Genomic DNA, 25,922 nt, shown 5'->3' on the forward strand with positions numbered 1-25,922 from the left:
AACAGGGAGTCTTAACAGAGGCATAGTTGAAAGATCAGCTACACTGTTTAAATTTCGGAACCTACCAAGCCAAAATGCACGCAGAAGATGACAAGTCAGGCCGCTTATTGGTGTGGCTCCTGACCTGCGCTACACCAAGTACACATGTCACTATGAATAGAGTTATCTCAACACATTTAAATACCAACCAAGTAGATATACACAGTGCCTTTAAAACTTATTATCAAATCTTATATGACCCATTTCATTGACCACCAGGTTAACATACAACCGTTTCTCACCTCAAGCACATTAGTCGAAGGAGCCCCACTAGAAAGCTAGGAATATACCGCACCCATTACACTGCAAGAAGTGAGAGGGGCAATATGGGGCACAACCACTAATAAAACCTCTGGGCTAGATGGGTTCCCTATCGAACTCTTCAAGTACTACGGACAACACTTGGCTCCCGAGCTGTTAGAACTATGCCAATCCACCCTGTCCGTAAGCCGACTCTTGCCATCGCTCCAAGAGTCTTTGCTGGTTTCACTCCTGAAGCCAGGAAAGGATCCCCTAGAGCTCTCCTCATACCGGACATTGTCCATTCTTGGGATGGACTACAAGATTCTGAGCAAGATTATAGCAGGCCGGCTATACGCCTGGCCCACACAGACTAGAATGGTTTTGTGTCAGGTAGGTCCACCACCCTCGATATCCGCCGTTATACAGAGTGATGGGGCTCTCTCCGATACAGTGGCCTTATGCATAATGTCTGTTTCTGGGTCTGGAGAAAGCATTGGACACAGTTGACTGGGATTATCTGTTCACAGCTCTAACCACTCTGGGCATCTTGGATGCATAGACTCATCTACCTCCTATACATGGAACCCATGGCTAGGGTGAAGATTTGTCACTGTATCTCTCTGTCATTTCATCTAAGCAAGAGAACACGGCAACGCTGCCCACTTCCTCCTCTGCTTTTCACCATGGCAATGAAGCCTCTCGCACAGAGGCTCCGGCAAGAAGGGCAAGAATAGGACATCCCACTTTAATGATTCACTTCATCTTGTCTCGCTATATGCGGACAACGTCCTGATTTAAATCCGTGACATTGGAGAGGGTATAGTAGGCATATTGAACATCCTGCAGGACTTCCATGCTGGCTCTGGATTGGAAGTGAATTGGGCGTGCCTCTATCCCTTTCACCCTTACTGTCATCAGCAACTCATAGTTGTAGGCACTCACTTAAAGCGGTGGGAGCCCCCACATTCCTCTGCCTTGACATTATTATTGCTCATTATACGCAAGATCTCATAGACTTCACCAAGGATATTGCCTCCTTTTGACCCGAAATAGCATTCTGGGACACACTGCCGTTCACGGTGCAAGTTAGACTGTCGCTGTCCCAGATGGTCATGCTCCCTCTCCTGCTGTACTCCTTTCACAGTCTTACAGTCTATATCCTTAGATCCACATTGAACACCCTGCACTCAGAATTTGAGAGCTTCATTTGGAACAGGAGTAGGCGGCGAGTTGCGCTTCATAGGCTGCTGCTCCCGGTATCCAAGAGAGGCTTTGGAGCCCCCTAACTTTGAACACTATTATCTGGCAGCACAGCTTCAGTGGTCCATGCACTTGCTGGCGGAGCGCCTAACGAAGGAGCTGGGCACCTCTCCGCTGTGTGGGTGCAGCAGACGATTCAACAGGCTCTGCTCCTAAAAGCCAGAACACCGCAGCAAGCGAACAGTGTACTAAGTGTAGCATGTCATAGCTTTTGCTGCAGCCTGCGTCATATGCCCTCCATTCCAGAGTATTCACATGAAATCCACTTGAGCTCCATTGCATTGTTTATTTGCATGGTAGAATGGGACGATTTAGAGCTATGGGAATCGGCACAGGTAGGCACACTGGGTGCCTTATTTCAAGACGGGTGCTCCTGCCCTTCAATAGACTGCAGATGGAAAATGAGCTGTCAACAGGACATTTCCTGGCTTACAGCTGCCTGTTAACTGAGATAGCCTGGCTGTGGTTTATCACTGATGGAGAGCCCAACCAGCACCTGCTGGTAAACACACTCTACATAATAGGTGAGGATCATCAACTAATCACATGGTTTTTTTGAGCGCTGGCTTACAATACATAGGACCCACTGATTGACACTTGGAGGTATTGGGAGAGGGACATGAGTAGGGAACTGTCAAAGGAGTGGGAGAGGGCTCTGTTCTACCCAAGAAAATTATCATGAAATGCTAAGTTTCAGTACATATAATATAACATCCTGCATTGAGCCTACCTCACTCCAGCGACACTACACCAGATATTTGGTTCTGCATCGAACAGCCCTAGTTGTCACAGTTCAAGGGCAGATATGGCTCACATGCTCTACCACTGCTCTCTGGGCTGCACTGCATTAGAAGAGGTGACTGGTTGCTCAAATGTACGTATGATGGAGGGTGTATTGCTCGGACTGTAAAGCGCTCAGGAACAGCGAAAGCCATGAATGGATTCCTTGACTTAGTGCTGCTTATGGTCCACAGGCTCATTGCTATGCACTGGAAGCACAGACGCTGCAGAGTATTGCCCACTGGTGTGCAGTGACTCTTAAGTGGGGAAAGGCAGAGACTGTGGGCCCGATTCACAGAACTAACTTAAGACAAAATCCTAAACTTACTACCATTTTGGTATTTACAGAAGGCACCTACTCATTTTTGTATTCACAGAAGTTAGGAGTCCTAACATTAGGACTCCTAAATGCCTTCTGTGAATACCGAAAGTCTTAAAGTTAGGATTTTTCTCAGTTTAGGATTCCTAAAGTTGGGAGCCTTAACTTAACTACTCCTAAACTGAAAAAAATCTGAACTTTAAGACTTTTGGTATTTACAGAAGTCATTTAGGAGTCCTAAAGTTAGGACTCCTAACTTCTGTGAATACCGAAATGATTAAGTGCCTTCTGTGAATACCAAAATGAGTAAGTGCCTTCTGTGAATACCAAACTGGTAGTAAGTTTAGGTTTTGTCTTAAGTTAGTTCTGTGAATCGGGCCCATAGGTGTAGATACGATGTCATTCAGATACTGCTGCAAGCCGCACACTGGGAGATAAGGTAAATATGGAACCGCCAAGCTCTTCAAGAGGTCTTATTGATCCCTCGCAGCCCTCACCACCAGACGTAATCTTGCCTTTAATTCTACTTTCAAGCAAAATCAAAGTTGAAACAACCCTCAGTAGGGATAAAATGAATATTAAAAAATTAAAACAACTTCCTGATATAACTCAGTCAGTGGTCGAGAGAGAGGAAATCAAATACAACTTCCATTTTCACTGCTGCTTCAGGTGTCGCCTAAATCTAGTGCCACAGCTTAATAGGCACTGCCTTTATAATATCTTCAATAAAGGCAGGCCTAGTTCGCTAAGGGAGTTGGAAGCAGGCAGGGATTGAGGAACTGAAAGAATGTGCCTCAGAATACCATTATCCCTTGTTTTCACTTTTCCACCCTTTAATTCACCAAATACTTGCCCCATAGGTAGCAGCTGATCCAGCTGCGGCACTATACAAAGTGCACACAGCTAAAGAAACCTCATGTGCCTATCTCCCACGCCTCTTGTGGCATTGGAGTCCTCTCCTGTCACTGTACAATGCCAACGGCACCACCAAGAGGAATACTTCCAAGAAGGCAGTGCTCCTCTAAAAACTCTCCCACTGTTTTGGCCTTTGCTTAGCACACCAGAGTCCTTGCCAGTAACAACCAGAACCTGCCCCTCCTGCTGCATCAAAAAAATATTGTACATTCCACTCTGTCTCATCCCTAAGCCCCTCTAAGGATATACTATTGAAATTCGCCGAGAAATTCCTCCACAGACCCGCCTTCACTCCTGGTGACAATCTTAGTTTGTGGTTTGGAGGTGACAGCCCCAACAGGGCCATGCATATTCTCCTGCAGAATGTCTGCCCACCTTCATCCACTCAACAGGTAGCATTTAATGCCCCAGCAAAATTGCACATCCTACGCTCCTCTCAGTCACTGCCTGTCTCTTGTTCCCCGGCATCCTTGTCTCCATTTTGTCTGAGTCAGTATCAAATATCAAAAATAGCAACACTGTGTTCAGGCCAGGTGTCTGTGTTCAGACCTGGCCTGAGCTAAAGGCCTGAGCTAAATCTCCCATTAGTTCTTCGAAAAACTAGCTAGCATTAGCTGACAGTCTGTTGGAAGTCTACAGAGCTGGGTGCCCCTACAAAGATGAAGTCATTGGGGTAATATGTCACCATCCTTGCCCCCATCACCCATGTGAAGAGCAGCTGAAGAAATTAGTTAAATTTCTCCAACAATGCACACAAGACTGAGCATCCATCAAAGTCCTCCGGGTGCTCTGGCAGCAGTCAGAAGGCAGACTTAATGTCACTCTTGCAGTAGCCACACCAGCCCCCACCTGCCACACCAGGTAAATTGCCACATCTACTGAGGAAAATGACACTGTTGCCAAGTCTTCAGGAATAAGGCCTTCTGGCCAAGATAGATAATGTTGTATCAGTTTAAACTGCCCCAGTTGTTTCTGGGGCACTACCCAAATTGGTGACACAGTTAGGTTTTCCATTGACCAGCCATTGAACGGCACTGTCATTCCCCCTTCTCCCACCGTCTTCTTCAGTTTTGGTCTCACCACTCTGGTGTTCCTTCACTGACCTTGAATTTTCTGGCCAGTGCCTCCCCCACTGGCCATCATACCCCAGTCTAATCCCAGCTGTAAACCAAGTCAAAAGCACTATAGTCTTCATATTTTTCGTAATATTTTAACCAGTGATGCACCTATCCAGTTTAACCAGAGTATGAGCCCTTTCTCATGGCTCCTTGACCACCACTCTCTCTTCCCCTTTAAGGTTGTTGCTACCTGGATTCCTCTGGCGTCCCCTGCACCCTACCTGCCTTGCCCCCACATTGTCAAAGTGGGTGTTGCACCCTGTACTTGTAGCACCCATGCTGAAACCTGCAGTATTCCCTGCTCTGCTGCAAAACCCATTATTGAATGCCCAGCATGCTCCTCCTTGTGCCCCCTGTACTCTACCCACTATCCCGACTACTGTGGGTGGGATGCCCTTGAAAAGACCAATGCACTTTTGGTAAACCAGTAGCTGTGACGACTGTTGGACTTGGTCTACTCAGTGCCATTGTGTGTAGCCATAAGGCATTGTTAAACTCTTCCTATTTCCCTTCCCCGTCCCCCACCAACCTTGCCATGAATTCCTCTTTGAACCTAACGCGTGCATCCCCCCAAAAGTTATGTGTGCCTTCCTGATCACATCCCTGTATTTGAACAGTGGTATGCACCACTCTGGATACTTACAATATACTCTTGTGAATATTAAGCAAGCCGCTTTCCAATTCTCTATTGTCCCTGATACGCTCGGCTCTTGGCTAGTTCGTCCTTCTCTTCAGGACCCTCTTTCGCCTGCCTTCCGCTATGAAGAAGCCCAAGCACCTCCATGTATTCACCTGTCCATATGTGTTCGTTGTTGCGGCCATGACGTTTGCCCAAAGGGCTTCGTGATTGCCCTGTAAGGTAGCTTCTTCACCTTCTTCACCTTGAACTCCTTACTGTCCTTCTTTCCTTTCGGTCTGCCCTCTTCTTCGCCACCTTTTTCCTTCTCTTTGCACTTGCCCTTCTTCTCCACTGCATTCCATGTCGTACTTGAACCCAGATCCCCTTTTATGTCTTTTTGGTGTGTTGTACGTCCACCCGTTGAAATCCTTTCTGCCTTTCCAAGGACTTTGTCAGTCCCCATTCCCTTATCTGTTGCACCTTTGTTATCATTTCCCAGCACTTTGTCCCTCCCCACCCCCATATCAACCACATGCGTCCCTTTTTGTAAATGAACTCTGAAACCTTGTACATTGCCATCCTCCTTTCCCCAACACATTTTGACACCAATGCAGGTTTACTCTGCCCCTTCAACTTACCAGGCTTTATGGTCGGCACTCACACTGAAACATGCCGCCTCGCCACCAGTCTCTTCTCCACCATCTGGGCCGTGCCATCATCCACTGCCATTACTAAAGTCTTCCCCTGCAAAAAATCAATCTCTTTCTGTGTCTTATGACCTACTTTCGCACTCTGTCCACATTGTCTGTGCACCTTTGCCATTCCCCGGCCTCTTCCTCAGCTCTGTACTCCTTCACCAGTTCACCTTAGCAGCGCCTCCTCTTTATAATAAAGCACCATCCTGTCTATTTCATTGTCTCTTTCAAACTGCGCTCCACCCGGGACAGACTCTTTATCAAGGCACTATTCAACAGTCAATCATTGTTCCTGTCCCGGTCCTTTGCTATCCAGGAGACCACACGGGCTCTTGCCCTGTCCTCGCTGATCCTGTCCATCATCTTGTTGAGTGTGTTCGCCCTGGACCATGCCGTCCCTTCACCTCGGATAGTTGAGCCACACTACACTCCCCAAATCAGGTACTGAACTGCATCGTTTGGGAGCTCCCTCAAGCAAAGGCCTGGTGTGTCAGGTATTATTATCACTCACCCTTCATCCTGGCATTACTTGCATCCACACCCACCACATTTTCACAACTGACACTTCTGTAGCCGCCTTGCCCTTCTCTGCCAACCCCACAAAAGGAAACATATAATCCTCCTCACCTTAACCAGACAACTTCTTTACCCCTACACTCATCTGCAGCTACTCCCCTCCCATCTGCCTTTGCCTTCTATACACCCTCAAGGGTTTCCCTGAAACCCTTCATGCTTGCTTCACTCCCCTTTCTGTCATCTGCCCCCGATGCCTTAGGCCTTCCTCAGTCTCAGCCACTGCCCTCATCTCCTCTCCATTCCAACATGTCCACCACTATGGCAGAGACCTTGCCTTACCGTTACCCCTCTTACTCACTTCTGCCTCCATCTGCCTGGCTATCTCCATCCCGTCGCCCACGTGGGGCACCCTTCTTTAATGCTGCACGCTGAAGAAGAGGTGCTTTGCTCTTTCCCATCTGGCGCCCCTTGTGGCCAATTGCTATCACCGCAGGCAGCTGGCACTCACTGCTCTTCCCCTTCTCCCACCTCATCTGAGTTGTGCCACTCGGGCCATGCCTCCAAATATATTCCTGGGCTAACCTGCTCGCCTGTGGACTGTGGTGAGCTTAGAAGCTGCAGCGAGTCATGCCCATGATGCCCAAGCTTGCGCCTCCTCCTGGAAAGGCAAAATCTGTGCAGTCGCTCTTCTCATTGTTACACCCCATCCTCCCCACCTTGGCACTTGGTAGGAAACAAACCCACCTTGCCACCGCAAAAATATCTGCCATGGTCCACAACAGGTGAGCCCAGCCCCACCCGCTTCCTACCCACCCTCATTCAGCGCCTTCAAATCCTTGCACCCTGCTTCTTTAAGAAGGCAGAGCGTTCCCTCACTTGTCCTCCTGCATGTTTCTTCCTCTCTCTATCTCGCTCACAAAACCGCAATAAATTCTCCAAGATACTGCTCGCTGCCTCATTTACAGCTACTGTGTCCTGGCTGGGAAGTAACGGCTCCTGAGGTCCCTCTGACCCCACCGCTGATCCCTTATTTGGCCAGTAACAAGCAGTGCCTCCCCATGGTCAGCCGCCATTCAAGCCCCTCTTGTCAGCATCATTCAATCTACTGGACAACTATTCACAGTACCGAAGGTGAGGCTGTGTGAGTGATGACATGTTTTCTATTTGCAGTACAAGTTCTCACCAAGGAGTCTCTTTACAGTCACTTGCATATGGACCTTTACTGAGGTCTGGAGTGGGACTCTGACATGCCTTGCAGCCAAGGGTATGTTACATTACATCAATGCACAGGACTGTAACTTGCAGACAGCATTTAAGGCAACCGATGTTGTAGCGTCTTCTGAGTCTCACTCTCACACCAAGCTCCACACAGGCTTTTTACCGTAGGTTTATTTGTTAATTTGTTTTAGTATTGTTCCATCAAGGGTGGCACATTGGAATGATAGGCCCATCAGCTGCAATTTGTGATGGTCTTGCATGTTGCTCTGCAAAGCTCTTAACTTCACCCTAGTTTAATTTAATTTGTAATATTTGAGTGGTGTGGGAGAATGGCAACACAGGAGTGACTGGTTTGGCCCTGTTCAGGGCCATCTTTGTTGAAAAATTCTGTTGCATTGAGCTTGGACATCCCTTCACTTTCAGGTCTTTGTAGCTGCTCTAGAAGACAATGTGCTCATTTTTTGGGAATGGCGCACCTATTCAGTAAAGGACACCTGCATCCTCTCATCTGTGCTGCAGCCTTCTGCTTTAGGTGTATCAGCACAGGAGTAGTTACTACTCAATGGTTCTGTCCTCACATGCCCCAGGTCTGCCCCTTTCACATTGTTCTGAAGTATACAAATTTGATGAATGGAATGTGTGAATTACTCTCAACCACTTGTAAATTACTCAGGACCAGATCCCAAACCATCATTAGTTTGCACACCATAGAATTCCAATAGAAGCCCAGCTTAGATGTGCGGGACATCTAACCTGGGCTTCTATTGGAATTCTATAACGCTTATTAGCAAGCCCGTTATCGCCTTTTTAGCGGCAGTTTCCTGCTGCTAAAACGGCGATCATTTTAACGAGGTTCTTGCTAATATGCCTCATTGTGTGTTTTTCAGTAGTTAATAAAGGTCAGACGACATGCTTTGCCAATACTTGTCCAATATGTGTTTCGTAATGGTGTGTTTTAACTAGATAATTCTAAAAAATAAGCAGAAAGCACCATCTTTTCAAAGAGCAGTACCTGCAGACTCATTGGGAAGCTGTCAGCCTACATCTTGAAATCGATCATATATTGTATCCTCTGGCCTAGTCCTCCTGTTAAGCGCTCTAATGCTTTCTAATCCGGTATTACGCTTTTACTGTAGGAAGTGTAGGATATGTGGGAAAATGCACAGGTAACTTATTTTTTTTCAGATTGGGCTTAACTTCCGCCAGGAGAGTTTTTCAGTTTGTTGCCTCAAACTGGGATGCCTAAATCAATCAGGAAATCAGCAGTCGAAATGTTAAACCAGAAATTATTTTAGATGTTTAATTTTTGTTTACTAGTGTGCTTGTTCCATAACAAAATGAATTAAAATGTTAAACTCGAAAGAAATTATAAAAACATAGGAAAAGAAACCAGATTAATGAATGAACTCTACCAACACTAGTGTATTTTACATCATCAGGACAAGCTCGCTTTGCTCCTTCCAGAATTAAAATGTCATTCGTTGTTCACAGTAGCTCCTTTAAGGAATACAAATGGAGCGAGCCACACTTACAGTTGTTTTGGGGACAGAACTATTTTTTGGCTCAAATTCTGAGCAGTATAATAACTTAATTGTTTTATATATTCACATAATTTCCATCACCTCTCTTCAGGAAAGACATATGTCGGATTGAAAGTTGTCAAGGCTCTCCTTGCAAATTCAGACTTATGGAATACCACAGGACATAGCCCAATTCTGGTGGTGTGCTTCACAAACCATGCCCTGGACCAGTTTCTGGAAGGTAATGTTGGTTTTGTTACTAGTATTTTAATATTTATATTACTGCTAAAAAAATACTTTAAAAACAATGTTATTGATTTTCTTATAAAACACATGAGAAACAGCCGTCAGGTTGTCATCTGCAGAGAAGGGACATAGTGTTAATCGTCAATGTATCCCGCATTATATTTCTTGTCGACAGTATACAGAAGGCAATCTATACTTGGGATAAAATCAGGGGAGGCCAAGAACCTTGCTTCAAAATGCCAAATCTGAATTACACACAATCATGTCCTACCCCTAACTTAAGACTTCAAGCTGTAACGCAAGATTGATTGCCCCCATAGTTGCTGAAGTTTTTTGGGCAGCCTCTGGCTTTGTAGATCTCCTTTTCAATTGCCATGCACCAATCCATGTTGGAACACCACGGTCCCACCACGGTATACTTCTCAGCATCCTTAGGGTCTTCCAATATCCCTGCAAACAATTATTAGCCCTGCTATACAGAATTCTAAGATAGTTGGGTGGTGGGGAAGGTCTCCCAGTATTCCTACCAGGGTAAGTTTCACTTCTTATATCTAGGGGGACCAGGACCTGAGTGGCTTTCTCCAGATAATTTCATACTTCGGTCCCAAAAGAAGTAATCTTCAGGCATGACCATAGTGTGTAGTAATATGGAGTAAATTGTGTCTATCGGTGTGAATTTACTAAGGCATGAATCAATATCTGCCCTTTCAGCATATGTTTAATTGAGGTCATATGTAGTAAATTCTTTGGAGAATGTTATATTGTACCAGCTAAAATCCAAATGTAATTTCAACCTCTCTCAAGCAGCCTAAAGCTTCTTTCCATTCAGGGTCTTCTATATGTCCTAGTTCCATCTCTATGTTACTGCTAACATTTGATCTTGGATATTTAAATACAGTTTAACTTAGTTAATTTAGTTTAACTTATTTTTATACCCAGAAGGGAATATGCAAATGTAACCCTCTTGAATCAGGACCGAACTTCGTAACAGTCACACTCTAGAGGCTTATGTCATTCATATTTTGTTTTTTGTAACACTTTAGTTTTCCACTAAAAGCAACAGAAGATCATTAAGTGTTTATGAGGAGAGCCTATGCTGGTAGTTAACACCGGCTTCTCTACTAAGCAGTAATGAACAGTGATTGAGCACTTTAGTTGTTTGATTGCAGATACGTGTCAGAAAATGCCTGCTCCTTCATTTGTGTTCCTTTTGATGATTCACTCCTGTGTTTTTGTGACTCTGTTGTATGTGTAGATTGTCCATTGCCCGTGGGACCTCTAACCTCTTTTAAATACACAAAATACAGCTGTTCTTACCTGTCAGTCTTCTCACTGGGGTTTCTTGGTGAGTCAGGGGGGAAATTTAGAAGAAGAAAAACGCTTACCTTGGAACGGCCGGCCTCTGCATCCCCTGCGTCCTCTTCCTTCTTCCTTTCTCCAGTCTGGCCGGCAGCAGAAAGCACCCGGGCACACAGGCTCCCCATAGCCAATAACAACGCTGCAATGCAGCGTTGTGATTGGTCTGAGTGCCGTGATTCGGCGCTCAGACAGGAAATGCATGCTTGTGCATGATCCCCACCAGGCTGTGCATTACAGCCTGGTGGAAACCATGCAGAGTGCACATGAACTGTTTGGTCGGCCAAAGAGGGCAGGCCACACGGTTCATGCATGCACACTTAGGGAGTGCAAACCACTCCTCCCCTGCTCTGGCTAACCCCACATTGAACAAGGCCACTGACTGCATGCAATAAAATGTACATAAATGATACCGCTACGTTATTGTCATTTTATTTTTCCTATTTGAGCAGTGGTGCAATGCTCCTGTGCCTTCTCAGTTTTGGAAACAAGGGTTCCTAGCTTATTTGGAATCATAGCAATACGGTATAGAACACAATAGGCTACTATACGTTTAAATTTCCTTGCCCAGCCGGTCAAAGAATTTATTTATCAACAAGTATCAGATATAGTTATAATATATTTCTACAACAGTAGCGTGGCACAATCCTGTACCGTACTAGGAGAAAAAGAAAGTAGAAAAGAGTGAAAGGGGTGTTTTCAGGCAAGAAAAAGGAGCAGGCAGGGCACTGTAAACAGTAGAGGATAGTGACAGTGTCGCCTGGAGTAGCACATAAAAAATCACATATGAATTATTTTACATGTATGCCCACTCATGGGTGTTGACGTTTCGATCCCTTTGCTCAGTTACATAAAGGGGATCATCATCAGGACTTTAAAATAGAGTTTGCCTGAATATGACAACGCCTGTTGGAAAAAAAGAAAAATAAGCAAGAGGGTAAGTAAGTAAGTAAAATATTTATTTGTATATGATTAATTAAAATCTTTACAAAATTGAAAAGTGTCCGTAGTAATTTTTGCTTTAACGTAACAAACAAACAAAAAACAAAAAATAAGGTGCATAAAATTACAGTGATGTTAACAGTTATATGGTTAGCATCATAGGATTAAAAGTTCATATGGCATGGTTAAGTCTCTTTCTTATTAGGTCAAAGAACTTCACAACTTGACAGTTCAATTTAGTGTCGCTAGTAGAAAAGCACAATATGGCTGCCTGTCTGCAGGTCCGGACGGCATAAAAGTTAAAAAAAGGACGTAAGAGATTGAACCTCAGGTCCTTTATGCTAGGGCAGATGCAAATCACATGAATTATGTCTTCCTTGTCGGTTTTGCACATGCGACACTGTTGTGAAGGGTTATTTCTCTCCCAAGGTGGAAGATGTGGAAGTATGGGAATTACACCAAGTCGTAATTTTAGGAATTTTTCTTTAACATTTATTTTCATGCCAATACTGAAGTACGCTTGTGGCCGCAGTTTTTCATAAGCTCCCACCGTTAGCCATCCATCCATGTGCTCGGTTTGCTAGGTCTTTCTTGTCTTCTATCGCTGAGATGATGCTAGCTGATTTTTTAGCTACTTTTTTAAAGGACAAGAGATCCATTGATGTTTCCCAGGTTTCAGTCAGGCCTAGAACTTTGAGAGATTCATATAAGTAGGAGGTTGCGGTGCCGAAGTAGTTCTTCCCATAGGTTTGCACATAGAGATCCAGCATCTGCATTGCGAATTTTATGCCAGTTTGTTGCATACACGCTCCGCCTCTCTAGAGTTTGTTTCAAGATACCGAATTCTAGTCGAATCTGAGCTGGGGAAACGTACTTGGGAAGATTGAAAATAGCCCTGTATGAATTGGCAATGAGAGTGTCCAGTAACGCCGCGTCCTTACCATGGTGTGATTCACTCCCATATGTGAGAGTCGGTTTTAATTTGGCACTCAATAGATCGAGAAGAGGTTTCAGTGTCAGATCGGGTAATTTACCCTTCAATGTTTTTAGAGCCATATAAGTCATTATAGCCTTCCCTCGCAAAGATTTAAACTGCGCCCTCGAAGTGTTATTTGAGTCCAGGATTACTCCCAGGTACTTATATGTGGTAACCTGGTCAAGCTTTTCGCCATTCAAGTACCAGCAAGGGTTCTTTTTTTTCTTATAGTTCACAGTCATCACCTTTGATTTATTGAAGTTTATTTGTAGGGCATTTTTTTCTGAAAAGGCATTGGTTATGTTCAAAAGATGTTGGAGGCCCATTGGAGTCCGACTTATCAGCAACAGGTCATCCGCATATAACAGGTTTGAGAGGATGATTTTCCCTAGTTTTGGTGCGTGATTGGAGCATTTGTCTAGTTGCCCAGGTAAGTCGGCTAAAAAAAGATTGAATAGGATCGGTGCAAGTAGACATCCCTGTTTCAGTCCTTTTGTTGTCGTTATGGGTTTTGAAAGATGCGTTCCAGCCCCAAGTTTAATTTTAATCCAGGTGTTTGTGTGGAGCAGTATTAGGACGTCTAATAGGTGTTTAGGTATTCCCAGTTTGTCCAATTTCATCCAAAGTTTGTTTCGGTCCACGTGGTCAAATGCAGCTGTATAATCAATAAATGAAAAGAATAGAGATGACTTAGTTTCTTTTGCTGCTTCCATCAGCAGTGATAGTGCCATTAGATTGGTTGTGGTCCCTTGGCCTTTACAGAAACCCGTTTTGTTAATTGGCATGATGGAATTCTCAGTTGCCCATGATGTTAACTCCTCCAGGATAAGGCCAGCAAAGTATTTTGCCTCCACGTCTATGAGAGCAATGAGGCGGTGGTTGTTTGGAAGCCCCTTGCTACCTTGTTTGTGTATCGGGCTAATGATTGAACCGTGCCAGGACTCAGGAAGGGTCTGTGTGAGTCTGATACTGTTAAACACTGGTGCTAAGGCTGCGCTCCAAAATTCGGCATCTGATTTGTAGAGCATAGGTGGTAGGCCGTTCGGCCCAGGAGCTCCGGTTGGTCGCCCCCTTGATGTTTGTCGTTGGATGTCTGATGGGCAAATTGGCTTGGGCCCTGACTCAGGTGCTTTTGTTAAGTTTTTATCCAATTTAGCTTTATCAGTTTTTAGTGTATTCATGGCAATGTGTTCCCCCATTTCACGGGGGTTTGTGGGGGTGTAGTGGTTGAGGTTTACTTTTTTGTTATGTTTTGTAGGTATTAAAGAAGGTTTATTTGTAGTAACTTTGTCTATGGCCCCCTCGTTGTTGAAGTGCTCCTGTAGGTATTTCGACCATACTTCTCCCGTTATGTGCGAGTTCTGACCTGGAAGGTCAGGATTCTGTATTCTTTTAACCATTTGCCAGAATCTGGAGCTGTTCTTCTGCTTCCCCTCGTGCACTAGTTTCGCCCATAGATCTTCGTTCCTTCGCTGCTGATTGCCCCATTTTGTCCGTTTCAATTTTGTTTTAGCTTCCCGTAGGGCAGTTTGCAAGCTATGATTTGTGGGGTCCTTTCGCAATTGTCTCAGTAATTGATTTACTAATCTTTTTTGTAGTTTCATTTCTGGACATGAGTGAGTCCCACCAAGGGGCAACTGTTGGTGATGTAACTTGGTGGGAACCTTTTTTACCATTTGCTCCCTGATGGTTTTGATGAAAGTGTCCCAGACGTCCGATCCCTTGGATGCATAGCTGGTGGCTTGGGAGAAGAGATTTTTCGCCATGGAGCTAATTGAATCGATGTTCTCGGCGGTACAGCGAAGCCGCCTTAAATTTGGGGCAATGTCTGTGTCGAGGCCTGTGAATGTTTCAAGTCCCAGATGGGAAGTGGCATTTATTGTGGCCTCTTGTGGCAGGTGATCACTGAGGTCGGACGTACCTATTCGAAAGGACTTTACCCGACAAAGCATGTTTAGCGATGTGAACATGTAGTCGAGATGGGAAGATTGATTATTCGCATGAAAGGTGGCAACTGGTGGATCATCACCAGGGTAGCGGCCATTCAGGGCCCTTAAGTTGAGTTGTTCCAAGTGACGAAGTAGAAGTTTTGAGTGCTTCGTTAAGTTCTTGTTTTTTGTGTGGCCTTGTGTCGGCACGGCCCATGCAACGTTCAGGTCCCGAGTAAGGTCGCTAGGTTGCTCTTTATTAATTAGGAGCATGTTGAAGTCCACTGTCAGGATGAATGAGTCAGACTCGCTTTCCTCCGTTATTTTTTTCATCAGTTTGGCTAGGTCTTTCGCACCTTTTTGTTTGTCTTTGGGATGGAGGTATGTATTAATTATGGTTACAGCTTGGGGCTGCTTCTTTAACCAAAGTGGGACCTTTACCGCCTGAATGACACTTGGGGGAGGGATAAAAAGATCCATTGCCTCGATTTCACCTATTGACGATATAGATGCAAAAAGCATCAGACCGCCTGATCTTCGGCCAAAGGTTGAGTTTTTATTTGCTGGAATACAGCAGGACGTGAATCCTTGGAGCTCGAATGCTTTTTCTTCCCAAGTCTCTTGGAGCAAGATAAGGTCAAATGTAGTTAGATATTCTAGGAACTCGGGGTCATTTCTTTTGGACGCCAAACCATTGATGTTCCAAGAGCAAATTCTAATGTCCATATTTCCCTCTTTCTGTCAGTTATTAATAGTGGAATTTGTGAATGTGCGTTGAATTAAGTTCCAATTATGACCAGTTTTACGTGGTGAACAGCTACTAAACTTTTGGTTTAGTTCAGAGTTGGGATTTTCTAGGTCTCTGGAGCACGGCCTAGGCGAGCTGCTTCTCGCTCCTTTTAATATTGAAGTAGTGCTTTTTTGTGTTGGGGATCTGCCTAAAGGAAGAAAAGGAGTAGGATAGCGAGGTCTTTCTTCAAGTCTCAGCTCTATTCCCCATAGCTGAAACGTAGCTATTTCTTCCATAATTTTAAGTGCTGTCTCAAGTGAGAGCCAAGTTGCTTTTGTGATTTCAGGGCCAAGAGGTTCGGTGTTTGGCTGGAATTCTATTGCCAAAAGATCAGATGAACTGATGTTAGATAAATTTGGTATTGAATGCATTAGCCTTATTATGTTTCCCCTACTCAGTATGTCACTCCTGCCACGAGATGTATATTCCGTGATGAAAAGATTTGGTGTTGGATTGTTCGCAACCTATAGTTTGGTTGGGTCCGACAGTGATCTCTTGACACCCTGTTGGATTAGATGAGAAAGGTTGCTTGAGTCTGGTATGACTGTAACGTTTGATTGCTCGCGTTGAGTATTGGCTATGTGTATTGTTGGACTGTTCACAAGCAGTGGTTTGGTTGAGTCCGACAGTGGTCTCTTGACACCCTGTTGAATTGATTGAAAAAGGTTGCTTGGGTCTGGTATGACTGAAGCGTTTGATTGCTCACGTTGTTTATTAGCTATGTGCGGATTACCGTTGGTACTAACCGATGTAGGTGTCGAGTGTAGGGAGGACTCAGTGTTGTTAGCCACGGCGGTATCCACTCTTCCTCGTGTTGGGACGGGTTCAGGTGATGTTGGTTCCGGATTAATAGAGTTTTCTGCCACTTTAGTTTTTGTGAATTGTAAGGTTTTCTGCTTAAGTTTTTTTTGTGCAGGTCTCGTAGAAGCCATTCTTGTTGCTTTTGAGTGTGCCAATGGGGATACTGGAGATGCAGTTCCGGATGCCTTATACTGAGGGGGTTGTGCTACGTTGGCTGTTGGAGACTCTGTAACAGACTCTGTAGCAGTCGCTACTAAAGGGGAGGAATTAGAATATATTACCGTCATCTTATTTGAGCTTTTTTGAGCTAGATTCCTTCCTTTCCTTTTGTTCTTTCTACGGGCCTTAGAAGATTCCTGGACGAGTGTTGAAAAAGGTGTGACTGTAATGGCAGTCGTGATGGTTTGCTTAGATTCCAGCGGTCTGGCTGGTAATATTTCGGTTGAAGATGTAATGATGTTTGGCCTCCGCTCGATAGGATGTTCAAATAGGTCCGTTTGTGTTGTTGGGACATCTAAGGGTGAGTCGGAGGTTTGTGATGTATGGGTTGGTAAGACTGCTGATTTTAGGTCGCTTATTAGTGCCCCCAACATCGATGGTAAAGATGATAGTTTATCTAAAATTGGATCACAAGATAGTGGTTGTGATAGTGTTGGTTGGGCCGCAAGGACGGCATCTTGACCCCTCCTTATGAGGCCATTTAGTTCAGAGATTTTGCAGTCAATTCCTGAAATTGAGTCAGCCATTGTCTGTAAAACACAAAGCTGTATGTCCATTTTTTGAGATTGGAATTCCAGGGCTGTAGCCGAGAGTTGCAATGTGTTTAAGATTGTCGCCCAAATTGATTCAGGAGCTGTTTTTCCTGGACTGTGACTTCTCTCGGATCTTGGCAAAGCATCGGCAGTGGGCTTCCATTCAGATGGATGGCGGTTATAGGTCGCCACTAGTTCTTCCCACTCCTGTGCGGCTATAGAAGACATGTCATTATCATTGTCATTGTCAGGGAGGTTTTTTGTGGGCGAGAAATCATTATTCGATAATAAGGTACCGCCCAGGGTGGCCCCTTGCACTGTAGGCTTATTGATCGCCATAGTTTGTTCGGTGGTGCTACTTAAGATTAGCTGGAGTGACTTGGATGCAGCCGGGCAGGTGAATAGCGTTGGCGGCAATTTGGTACCGCGTTGTTGCTCTTCAATTTCTAGTGGTGATTTTACTTGAATCGCTCTGATGTCTTTTGTTGGGTTTGGAGAACTGCTAACTGGGTGGGGCGATTGTTGAATTGCCCTTTCGTCCTCTTTATGTATCAAAACCTTGATTTCCATTGTAGCGTCTTGTTTACCGAGGTGATGGGGGCTGGTCTTGCTAGAGTGGGTCTCACACTGCTGAACTGGATGTGAGTCGGCCGCTGTGTTTGGAGACCTTGCCTCAGTTGGTATACTCCAGTCTTTTTCGGTGGTTTGACTAGCGGACGTCAATCCCCACGTTTTGGAGGGGGTTGATTTGAGAACTTCCTGAGGGATGAATGCTACTGCTCTTCTTATTTTCGGCGAAGTTGATATGGGAATGACAGTCGCTATCTCATGAGTGGGTTGACACTGAATTTCCACTGGGGTTGATAAGCCTATTTGGCTGCTGATCATATGGCTGGAGTCGAGCTCGTCTTTTAAAAGTGGAGATTGAAGACCTCTGATGTTCCCAGTCATTGAGAATATAGCTGTTCCCGGGTCTTTAAGAAAGGCGAACTTTGTGTAAATCTTAGGTTGGTGTGAACATATCCTTTTCTTCGCCGGTGTGCCGTCGATCATTACAAGATTAGCTGGGTCCGTTGATAAGGATTTTTCCATTTGAGGTACTTGAGAAAATTTGAACTGTGCCTGTTTTTGTGGTTGTTGTTGTGGTAGCCGGAGGGCAATAGTTAGGGAAGGTGAGGCAGCGGGGACCTTGACTTGACCGTTGATGTTTAGCGGTTGAGTTGGGGTCAACTTAGTTGTTTCCATTACTGTAAGAGATGAGACCTCTGTATTATTTGTGTTTGTTTTTTCTTGGTCACTTGAACCGGGTTCCTTGGGATTAATCGGGTTTGTTGGGATTGTTGACTCAGGTTTCCCCAGAGCTGCAGATTGTACACTTAGCAATAGATCGTCACCTGGTGTAGGGCTCGGGTGATTGCAGGTTGTTGTCTTCTTGGAAGAAGTCTTTGTAGTCAAGAGATAGGTGACTCCTCCCTTGGACAATACTACGCATGGTCATCGACTCCATCCTCAGATTGTTTTTTTCCGCCACTGGGTTCGGATGAAAGTTTTCCGCTCCGGCTAGAAAAGACTCTTTTCGGCATTTTCGAAGCGTGAAACTTTAGACAAACAACTTTCGACATCAAATAAACTTTTCGACATCACCAGCTACATCCCGGTGTGTCGACGTGGGCCGTTGGGCCTATCGGCGCCGTACGGCCTACGCCTCATGGACAGAACTCCATTCAAAAGATGCCCGGTATGTCGAGCAAAATTTCCTCATAGCGACCATCACGAGGTTTGCAACCTCTGTCTATCGCCGGAACACGACGAGTCGACCTGCACAGCCTGTGCCTCCTTCCGATCGAAGAAGACCATTCGGGATCGGAGGGCCCGTCGACACGAGATGAGGAGATAAGCGCCAGCACCGGAGGCCATCTTTGAGGAGGAGATCGTCGAAGAAGACGTCTCCGAGGATGAGAACCCACTCGAAGATATTTCCGAGGACGAGGCTCCACTCGTCGCCGAAGAAGACTCGTCTGATCTCCAGATCATATCAGGAGCAGAGGACTCGGACGATTCGATTCCATCTCGACAACCCGTGAGTACCTCTGCCCCTGCACAACAGACATTCCCCAAACCAAAGGCAACGGTCAGCACTCCGCCCATGGGGCCCAGTCGATACCGAAATTTACCCTCCGACGCCCCGCCTTCGGGCTCGGCTCCGAGGAAAAAGACTACGCCTTCCGGTGCCTCGGCACTGAAAAAACCACATGTGCCAATTGCACCTCCTCCGTTGGCACCAAAACATCCTTCGACACTGAAGCTTCGGCACAAAGCTAACATTCCCTTCGGCGCCCAAAGACTCTTCGGCACCCAAACCTAAACAGGCATCGGTGCCGAACTCAAGAACCGTAACGGACCCAAAAGCTTCGACTCCGAAACCATCCGGTTCCAAAAATAAAGAAGGGAAGCTAGATTCCGGCGCTGCAGGCCCAACAAAACCTGTCTCCACGCAAAAATCTTCGATAACGGTACCAAAGACGCCAAGGCCTGATACAGACAAGCCTATACCATCTTCGGCACCAAAGAAATTGCTACAGGACTCTATCACTCCTCCTAAGGCAAAAAACACTAAACAACCACTTTCGGCACCAAAGAAATCGACACTGAGGAAGATTATAGAAGAGGAAGATCTGTTTAGACCAGATCCTAAACAGAAAAAGTCTATATTAATCCAAAAACTGGACATGTGGAAGCAATTCCTCATAAGAAAAGACCAGCAGACACACCACTTCCAACTGTGGTTCCTGCCAAAAAGGATTGTGCAACTTCTCCAATGCACCCTTCCTCTCCTTCACCTTCTTCCTCTCCTATCACTCCTTATATTGAGCCTATAACTTCTGCTCAATCTCCTGCATCATCACACCACACTGACGAAGAGTATGACTTAGGTGGGGGGGATGATGTACCAGAGCCACATACATACCCGGTAAACAGACATAATATCGATTCCAAAATATCGATTGGACAAAATATCGATGAAAAAATATAGACTGGACAAAATATCGACTAGACAAAATATAGACAACAAAAATATCGACTAATATCGACTAGAATAGCAAAAATATCGAATCAAAAATATAGACTAGACATAATATAGACTAGAAAAAATATAGACTACAAAAATATTGAAAATAAGGTAAGTTATTAATATTTAATAATATTTGAGTAATATAAATCTGTAGCGGGTTGTGGGTTTATAGGGGAATAGGGTGGGAAGTAATTTAATTATAATTAATTAATAATGTAAATTTAATCTAATTGTTAATTAAATAATAATTTGAAAATAATTAAAATATAATTGGTAATTAATTTAAAATAAATAATTGATAAATAATTAATATTTTGTAATTTATTTTCTGTAGCGGGTTGTGTGTTTATAGGGGAATAGGGTGGGAAGTAATTTTATTATAATTAATTAATTATGTGAATTTAATCTAATTGTTAATTAAATAATAATTGGTAAATAATTAAAATATAATTGGTAATTAATTTAAAATAAATAATAAGTTTTTGGGTAAAGGGGTATTTTTAGGGTTCAGGGTCAGTTTTCAGTTTTTGGGTAAAGGGGTATTTTTAGGGTTCAGGGTCAGTTTTCAGTTCTTGGGTAAAGGGGTATTTTTAGGGTTCAGGGTCAGTTTTCAGTTTTTGGGTAAAGGGGTATTTTTAGGGTTCAGGGTCAGTTTTCAGTTTTTGGGTAAAGGGGTATTTTTAGGGTTCAGGGTCAGTTTTCAGTTTTTGGGTAAAGGGGTATTTTTAGGGTTCAGGGTCAGTTTTCAGTTTTTGGGTAAAGGGGTATTTTTAGGGTTCAGGGTCAGTTTTGGGTTTTTGGGGTACAGGGATATTTTTAGGGTTCAGGGTCAGTTTTGGGTTTTTGGGGTACAGGCGTACGCTTTCTCTACTGTAGCACCCACTGGATGGTTACATTAAATTTAAACCTTTTGCTATGCCACGGTAAATATATTCTATATGTTTTATTAATAACATGTATTTATATATATATGTATTATTATTATTAATTTTTAAATTTGCATTAATTATGTAATTATGTTACATTTATTTAATAATTTTAACAATGCTTATATTAAATATATGTAATATTATAATAGTTTTAACTTATTTTAAAGACATAAAAGAAGCGATATTTTGACAGTCTATATTTTTAACACTCGATATTTTAAACTCGATATTTTTGTACTTACCTGTTTGTAGATAGAAAGTCGATATTTTGTCTGTCGATATTTTGGCAACGATATTTTTGCAGGTCGATATTTTGGCAGTCTATATTATTTCAGTGATCCACATACCCTTTAGATGAGGATGAAGATGTCAACCCAGAATATCTCAAACAGGATGATGCATATAATTTCCCACCAAATAATGCACCAGACATCCCTGATCCTCAGTACTACCCAACAAAACCTTCCCCTCCAGAGGATAGTATTGGGTTCAATCATCTATTAAACAGGGCTGCACTTTACAACGGAGTTCCAATGCACTCTGATGCCATTGAGGAGGATTTCTTATTAGACACTATTGAGCAATCACAAAGGTCTACTCAAATACTACCGATGATCAAAGGGGTCATTAAACATGCTCCAGAGATTTTTAAAGATCCAGTAAGGTGTAGGGTACTAAATCCCAGAATAGAGAAAAAGTATAGACCAGCACCAGCTGATCCAGTCTACATTAAGGGACATCTACCATTAGACTCTTTGGTAGTGTCAAATGCACGAAAAAGAGCCAATTCCTAGACTTCTGGTGACACACCCCCGCCTGACGAAGAATCAAAGATTATTGATGCGTCAGGGAAACGGATTGCTGCGCAAGCAACAAACATATGGCGCATAGCAAGCACACAAGCCTTACTCTCACGCTACAACAGGGCTCACTACGACCAACTAGAAAAATTAATGGAACACCTACCAGATCAATACAAAGATCAGGCAGCAGAGCTTTTACAAGAAGGCAAATTAATATCTAATGCCTCTATTAAATGCGCACTAGATGTAGCTGACACAGCATCCAGAGCAGTTAACACTAGTGTTATCCTCAGACGTCATGCATGGTTACGCATTTCAGGTTTCAAACCAGAAGTACAAACTACCATCCTGAACCAGCCCTTCAATCAGAACCAGTTGTTCGGGCCAGAAGTAGATAACACACTAGAGAAGATGAAGGACACAGACACTGCTAAGTCTATGGGTGCACTACAATCCACCCAAACTAGAAGTTCTTTTTGCCGCTCCTCCTATAGAGGAGGCTCCAAGCAGACCGGCGCAGATAACACATCATCTTTTAAAACACATACACAAACCCCCTCTAATAAAGGCTACTTTAGAGGAGGGTACAGAGGCAACAACAATAAGGGAAGAGGTAGAGGTAATAACAACAACCGCTCCTCTTCCACTCCCAAACAGTGACTTCCCTCTGCCTCCCCTACAGCATTCCACTCCTGGGGGGGGCAGACTATCACAGTTCCTACCTGTCTGGAATTCCATCACAACAGACAAGTGGGTAAGACAAATTATCCAACATGGTTACTGCCTAGAACTCACAGCAACCCCCCCAAACATACCACCCAGGCAGCGTCCAATGTCCACAGAACACATAACCCTGCTTCAACAGGAAGTTCTAGCACTTCAACAAAAAGATGCTATTCAAGTGGCCCCCTTACAGGAACAAGGAACAGGAGTCTACTCCCTGTATTTCCTAATACCCAAAAAGGACGGGACCTTAAGACCAATTCTCGACTTCAGGCCCCTAAATCACTACATACAATCGGATCATTTTCACATCATCACTTTACAACAAGTACTCCCATTACTAGAACTGGGAGACTTTCTTACAACACTAGACCTAAAGGACGCCTATTTTCATATTCCTATACATCCTGCGCACAGGAAGTATCTAAGATTTGTCATACAAGGACAACACTATCAGTTCAAAGCCCTTCCATTCGGGGTCACAACAGCACCACAAGTGTTTACAAAGTGCTTAGCAGTAGTAGCAGCACATCTCAGAAGACAACAAATACATGTCATTACCTTAACTCGACGACTGGCTCACAAAAGCAAGATCGTTCAACCAGTGTGTACAACACACAAAACAAACAATACAAACATTACACGACTTAGGGTTTACAATAAACTACACCAAGTCGCACTTAGAGCCTTCACACGTTCACCAATATCTAGGAGCTACCATAGACACATCGGCAGCTCTAGCGTATCCCAGTCAAGCCAGGATTCAAAGCATTCAGAGCTTAGTCTCCCTTTTTCAATGCCAGCACTCTCTTCAAGCCAGAGTGTTCATGAAACTAATAGGCATGATGGCGTCTTGCATCTTCATAGTTCCTCACACAAAACTGCAAATGCGCCCACTACAAGAATGTCTAGCACAACAGTGGAACCAAACTCAAGGTCAGCTCACAGACCAGGTTTTGGTGGACAGCCGTACATATCGCTCTTTGCAATGGTGGAACACCAAAAACTTAACAAAGGGATGGCCATTCCTAGACCCTGTTCCACAAATAGTCCTCACAACAGATGCATCCCTCACAGGATGGGGAGCCCATCTCCTGCACTATACCACTCAAGGCCAATGGAACAGCCAACAAAAACTGCTCCACATCAATCATTTAGAGTTGCTATCGATTTTCCGAGCACTCAAGACTTTTCAAGTACAAGTACAAAACAAAGCTGTTCTAATCCGGACGAACAATATGACAGCTATGTATTATATACAAACACAGGGGGGGACACACTCTCTGGAACTGTCCCAGCTTGCACAGAACATTTGGAGATGGGCCATCCCTCAAACCATACACCTGACTGTAGAACACCTTCCAGGAATTCACAATCAGATAGCAGATCTGTTGAGTCGTCAGTCACAACAGATTCACAAATGGGAGTTGCACCCACAGGTTCTCCAACCATTCTTCCAAAGGTGGGGGCAGCCACAAATAGATCTGTGTTCGAGGCATATGGGCTGCTGAATTCATATCTTGTGCATAGATCGCCGCCAAGTGTTGGGTCCTGATGATTGCATATTGTTGTCCTGGAAGAGTCTTCGAAGTATCACGAGATAGGTGGCTCCTCCCCTGGACTATAGGGTGCATGGGCATCCTCTCCATTTTCAGATTGTTTTTTTCCGCCATTGGGTTCGGATGTACTTTCTTGACTCAAGTTCGGAATCGATATAAAACACTTTTCGCAAGGCCAAAAGGCCTTCGGGCGTCGGTATTGTCTCTCGTTCGGTGCCCAGTACTTGATCCAGTTCTTCGAACAGGACGTCGAAGGCCGTTTGCCTTTTCCGAAACCTAAGGCCCCGATGACGATCGACGATGGAACGAAGCCCGTTCAAGAGATGTCCCGTCTGCAACTCCAAATACCCTCACATTGATATGCACCCAGTGTGCAATAAATGCCTATCCCCGGACCCCGACGAGGCCAGCTGCATGGCCTGTTCCAAGTTCCGGTCAAAGAAGACACTTCGGCTTCGACGCGCCGCACGGCAGTCGGCGCACAAGACAGCGCCCGACCCGGAGAATATCTTTAAGGCTGATGACGACGAGGGCGTCAATGAAAAGGATCCTGACCAGCAGTTGGACCCTGCGTCAGAGCACGACTCAAACTATAATGTAGACAAAGAAGAAGACTACGTCCATGAGGAAGACATCGTTGAGGTAGGAGACGACGCAGAAGCCATCGGAGCAGTCGATAACGACTTGAGCGATGAGCAAGGCCCATCCGCAGTCGCGGGGCCCAGTACTGTCACTGTACTCTCTAAGGCTCAGGTCGAGGCATCGCCGGAAGGCCTTAGCCAAGATCTTAACCCGCATTCTATAGCCCCGCGTCAAGGCCCGGCTAAGAATACTTCTACGGAGCCATCGGTCGATCAGCCACTTTCAGCGGTGAAATCGAAACCGAAACCGACAGATGCTAAATCGAAACCGAAACTGCTGAAGACGGTCCTCGGATCGACAGCCTCGGATTCGTCGGCTCCAATCAAATCTAAAAGTGTCATCAACCCTTCGATGTCACAAGGGGGCGTCGGCTCGAAACCCGGGACGCCAAAGCCTGTCTCTACCGTCAGGCACGTCACGCTGACGCTGTCGACGTCCACGCCCAAAGATGGCGACACTGGCAAAGGACTCAAGGCTAAGAAGGCGATCGATCCGAAACTTTCATCCTCCAAGCCAATATCAAGCAAGGCCTTCGAGTCGAAGAATACACCCGACCCGAAAGAGCATGTCGCGTCGAAGCAAAAAAGCGTACCTGTTGCGCACCGAGAGCTCGAATCAACGCAGGGCCGCAAGCAACCCAGTGATCAGACGAAGTCGGTCGGATCAAAGACTGCAACACCCTCAAAAAAGGTCGGTTCGTCTCCAATGCTTACACCACCAATTAAGTATGGACTGCCCCGACCGCTCGACCAAAAGCCTTCGAGCCACAAAAAGGCACCAACACAACCAAAAAAGTGTCGGTGGTTTCAAGGACTCAGCCCGTTGAGAAGGATGTGGTGTTCCAAGCACCCTCCTATGACAATCAGTCGAAACTGTTCATCGACTCGGATTCTGGTAGACTCACCATTTACAAACGGAAAATCGTTCCATAAAATCCTTTAGAGTCATACAAAATCCCTCTAAAAAGAAAAAGGGACTCTGCCGCCTCACCTGTTCTTTTTGAACTTGTTGAGTCCTATGGACAAGAATATTCCTATTCTCCCACACACACCAATGAGGATATGGGGGAGGGATACAATGAGGATGACTTTACTTATCCTGCTGACACAGATCAGGATGAACATCAACACTGGACTGACCCTGTTGACCCTGGTGAGCCA

At 44.7% G+C, this 25,922-nt stretch overlaps 1 protein-coding gene across 2 annotated transcripts in view; it reads left to right on the top strand.

The window, feature by feature from the left end:
* The window catches only part of LOC147722733 (NFX1-type zinc finger-containing protein 1-like), a 1,249,199-nt gene that overhangs the window by 311,175 nt on the left and 912,102 nt on the right, over nt 1–25,922 (top strand). For both annotated transcript variants that reach the window (XM_086965207.1, XM_086965208.1), the window contains one exon: nt 9,355–9,483. In XM_086965207.1, the coding sequence (XP_086821333.1) occupies nt 9,355–9,483 (129 nt within the window). The remainder of the gene's footprint in view (nt 1–9,354; nt 9,484–25,922) is intronic.

This window comes from Lissotriton vulgaris, chromosome 4_1, assembly GCF_964263255.1.
Source record: "Lissotriton vulgaris chromosome 4_1, aLisVul1.2, whole genome shotgun sequence".
Classification (NCBI taxonomy): domain Eukaryota; kingdom Metazoa; phylum Chordata; class Amphibia; order Caudata; family Salamandridae; genus Lissotriton; species Lissotriton vulgaris.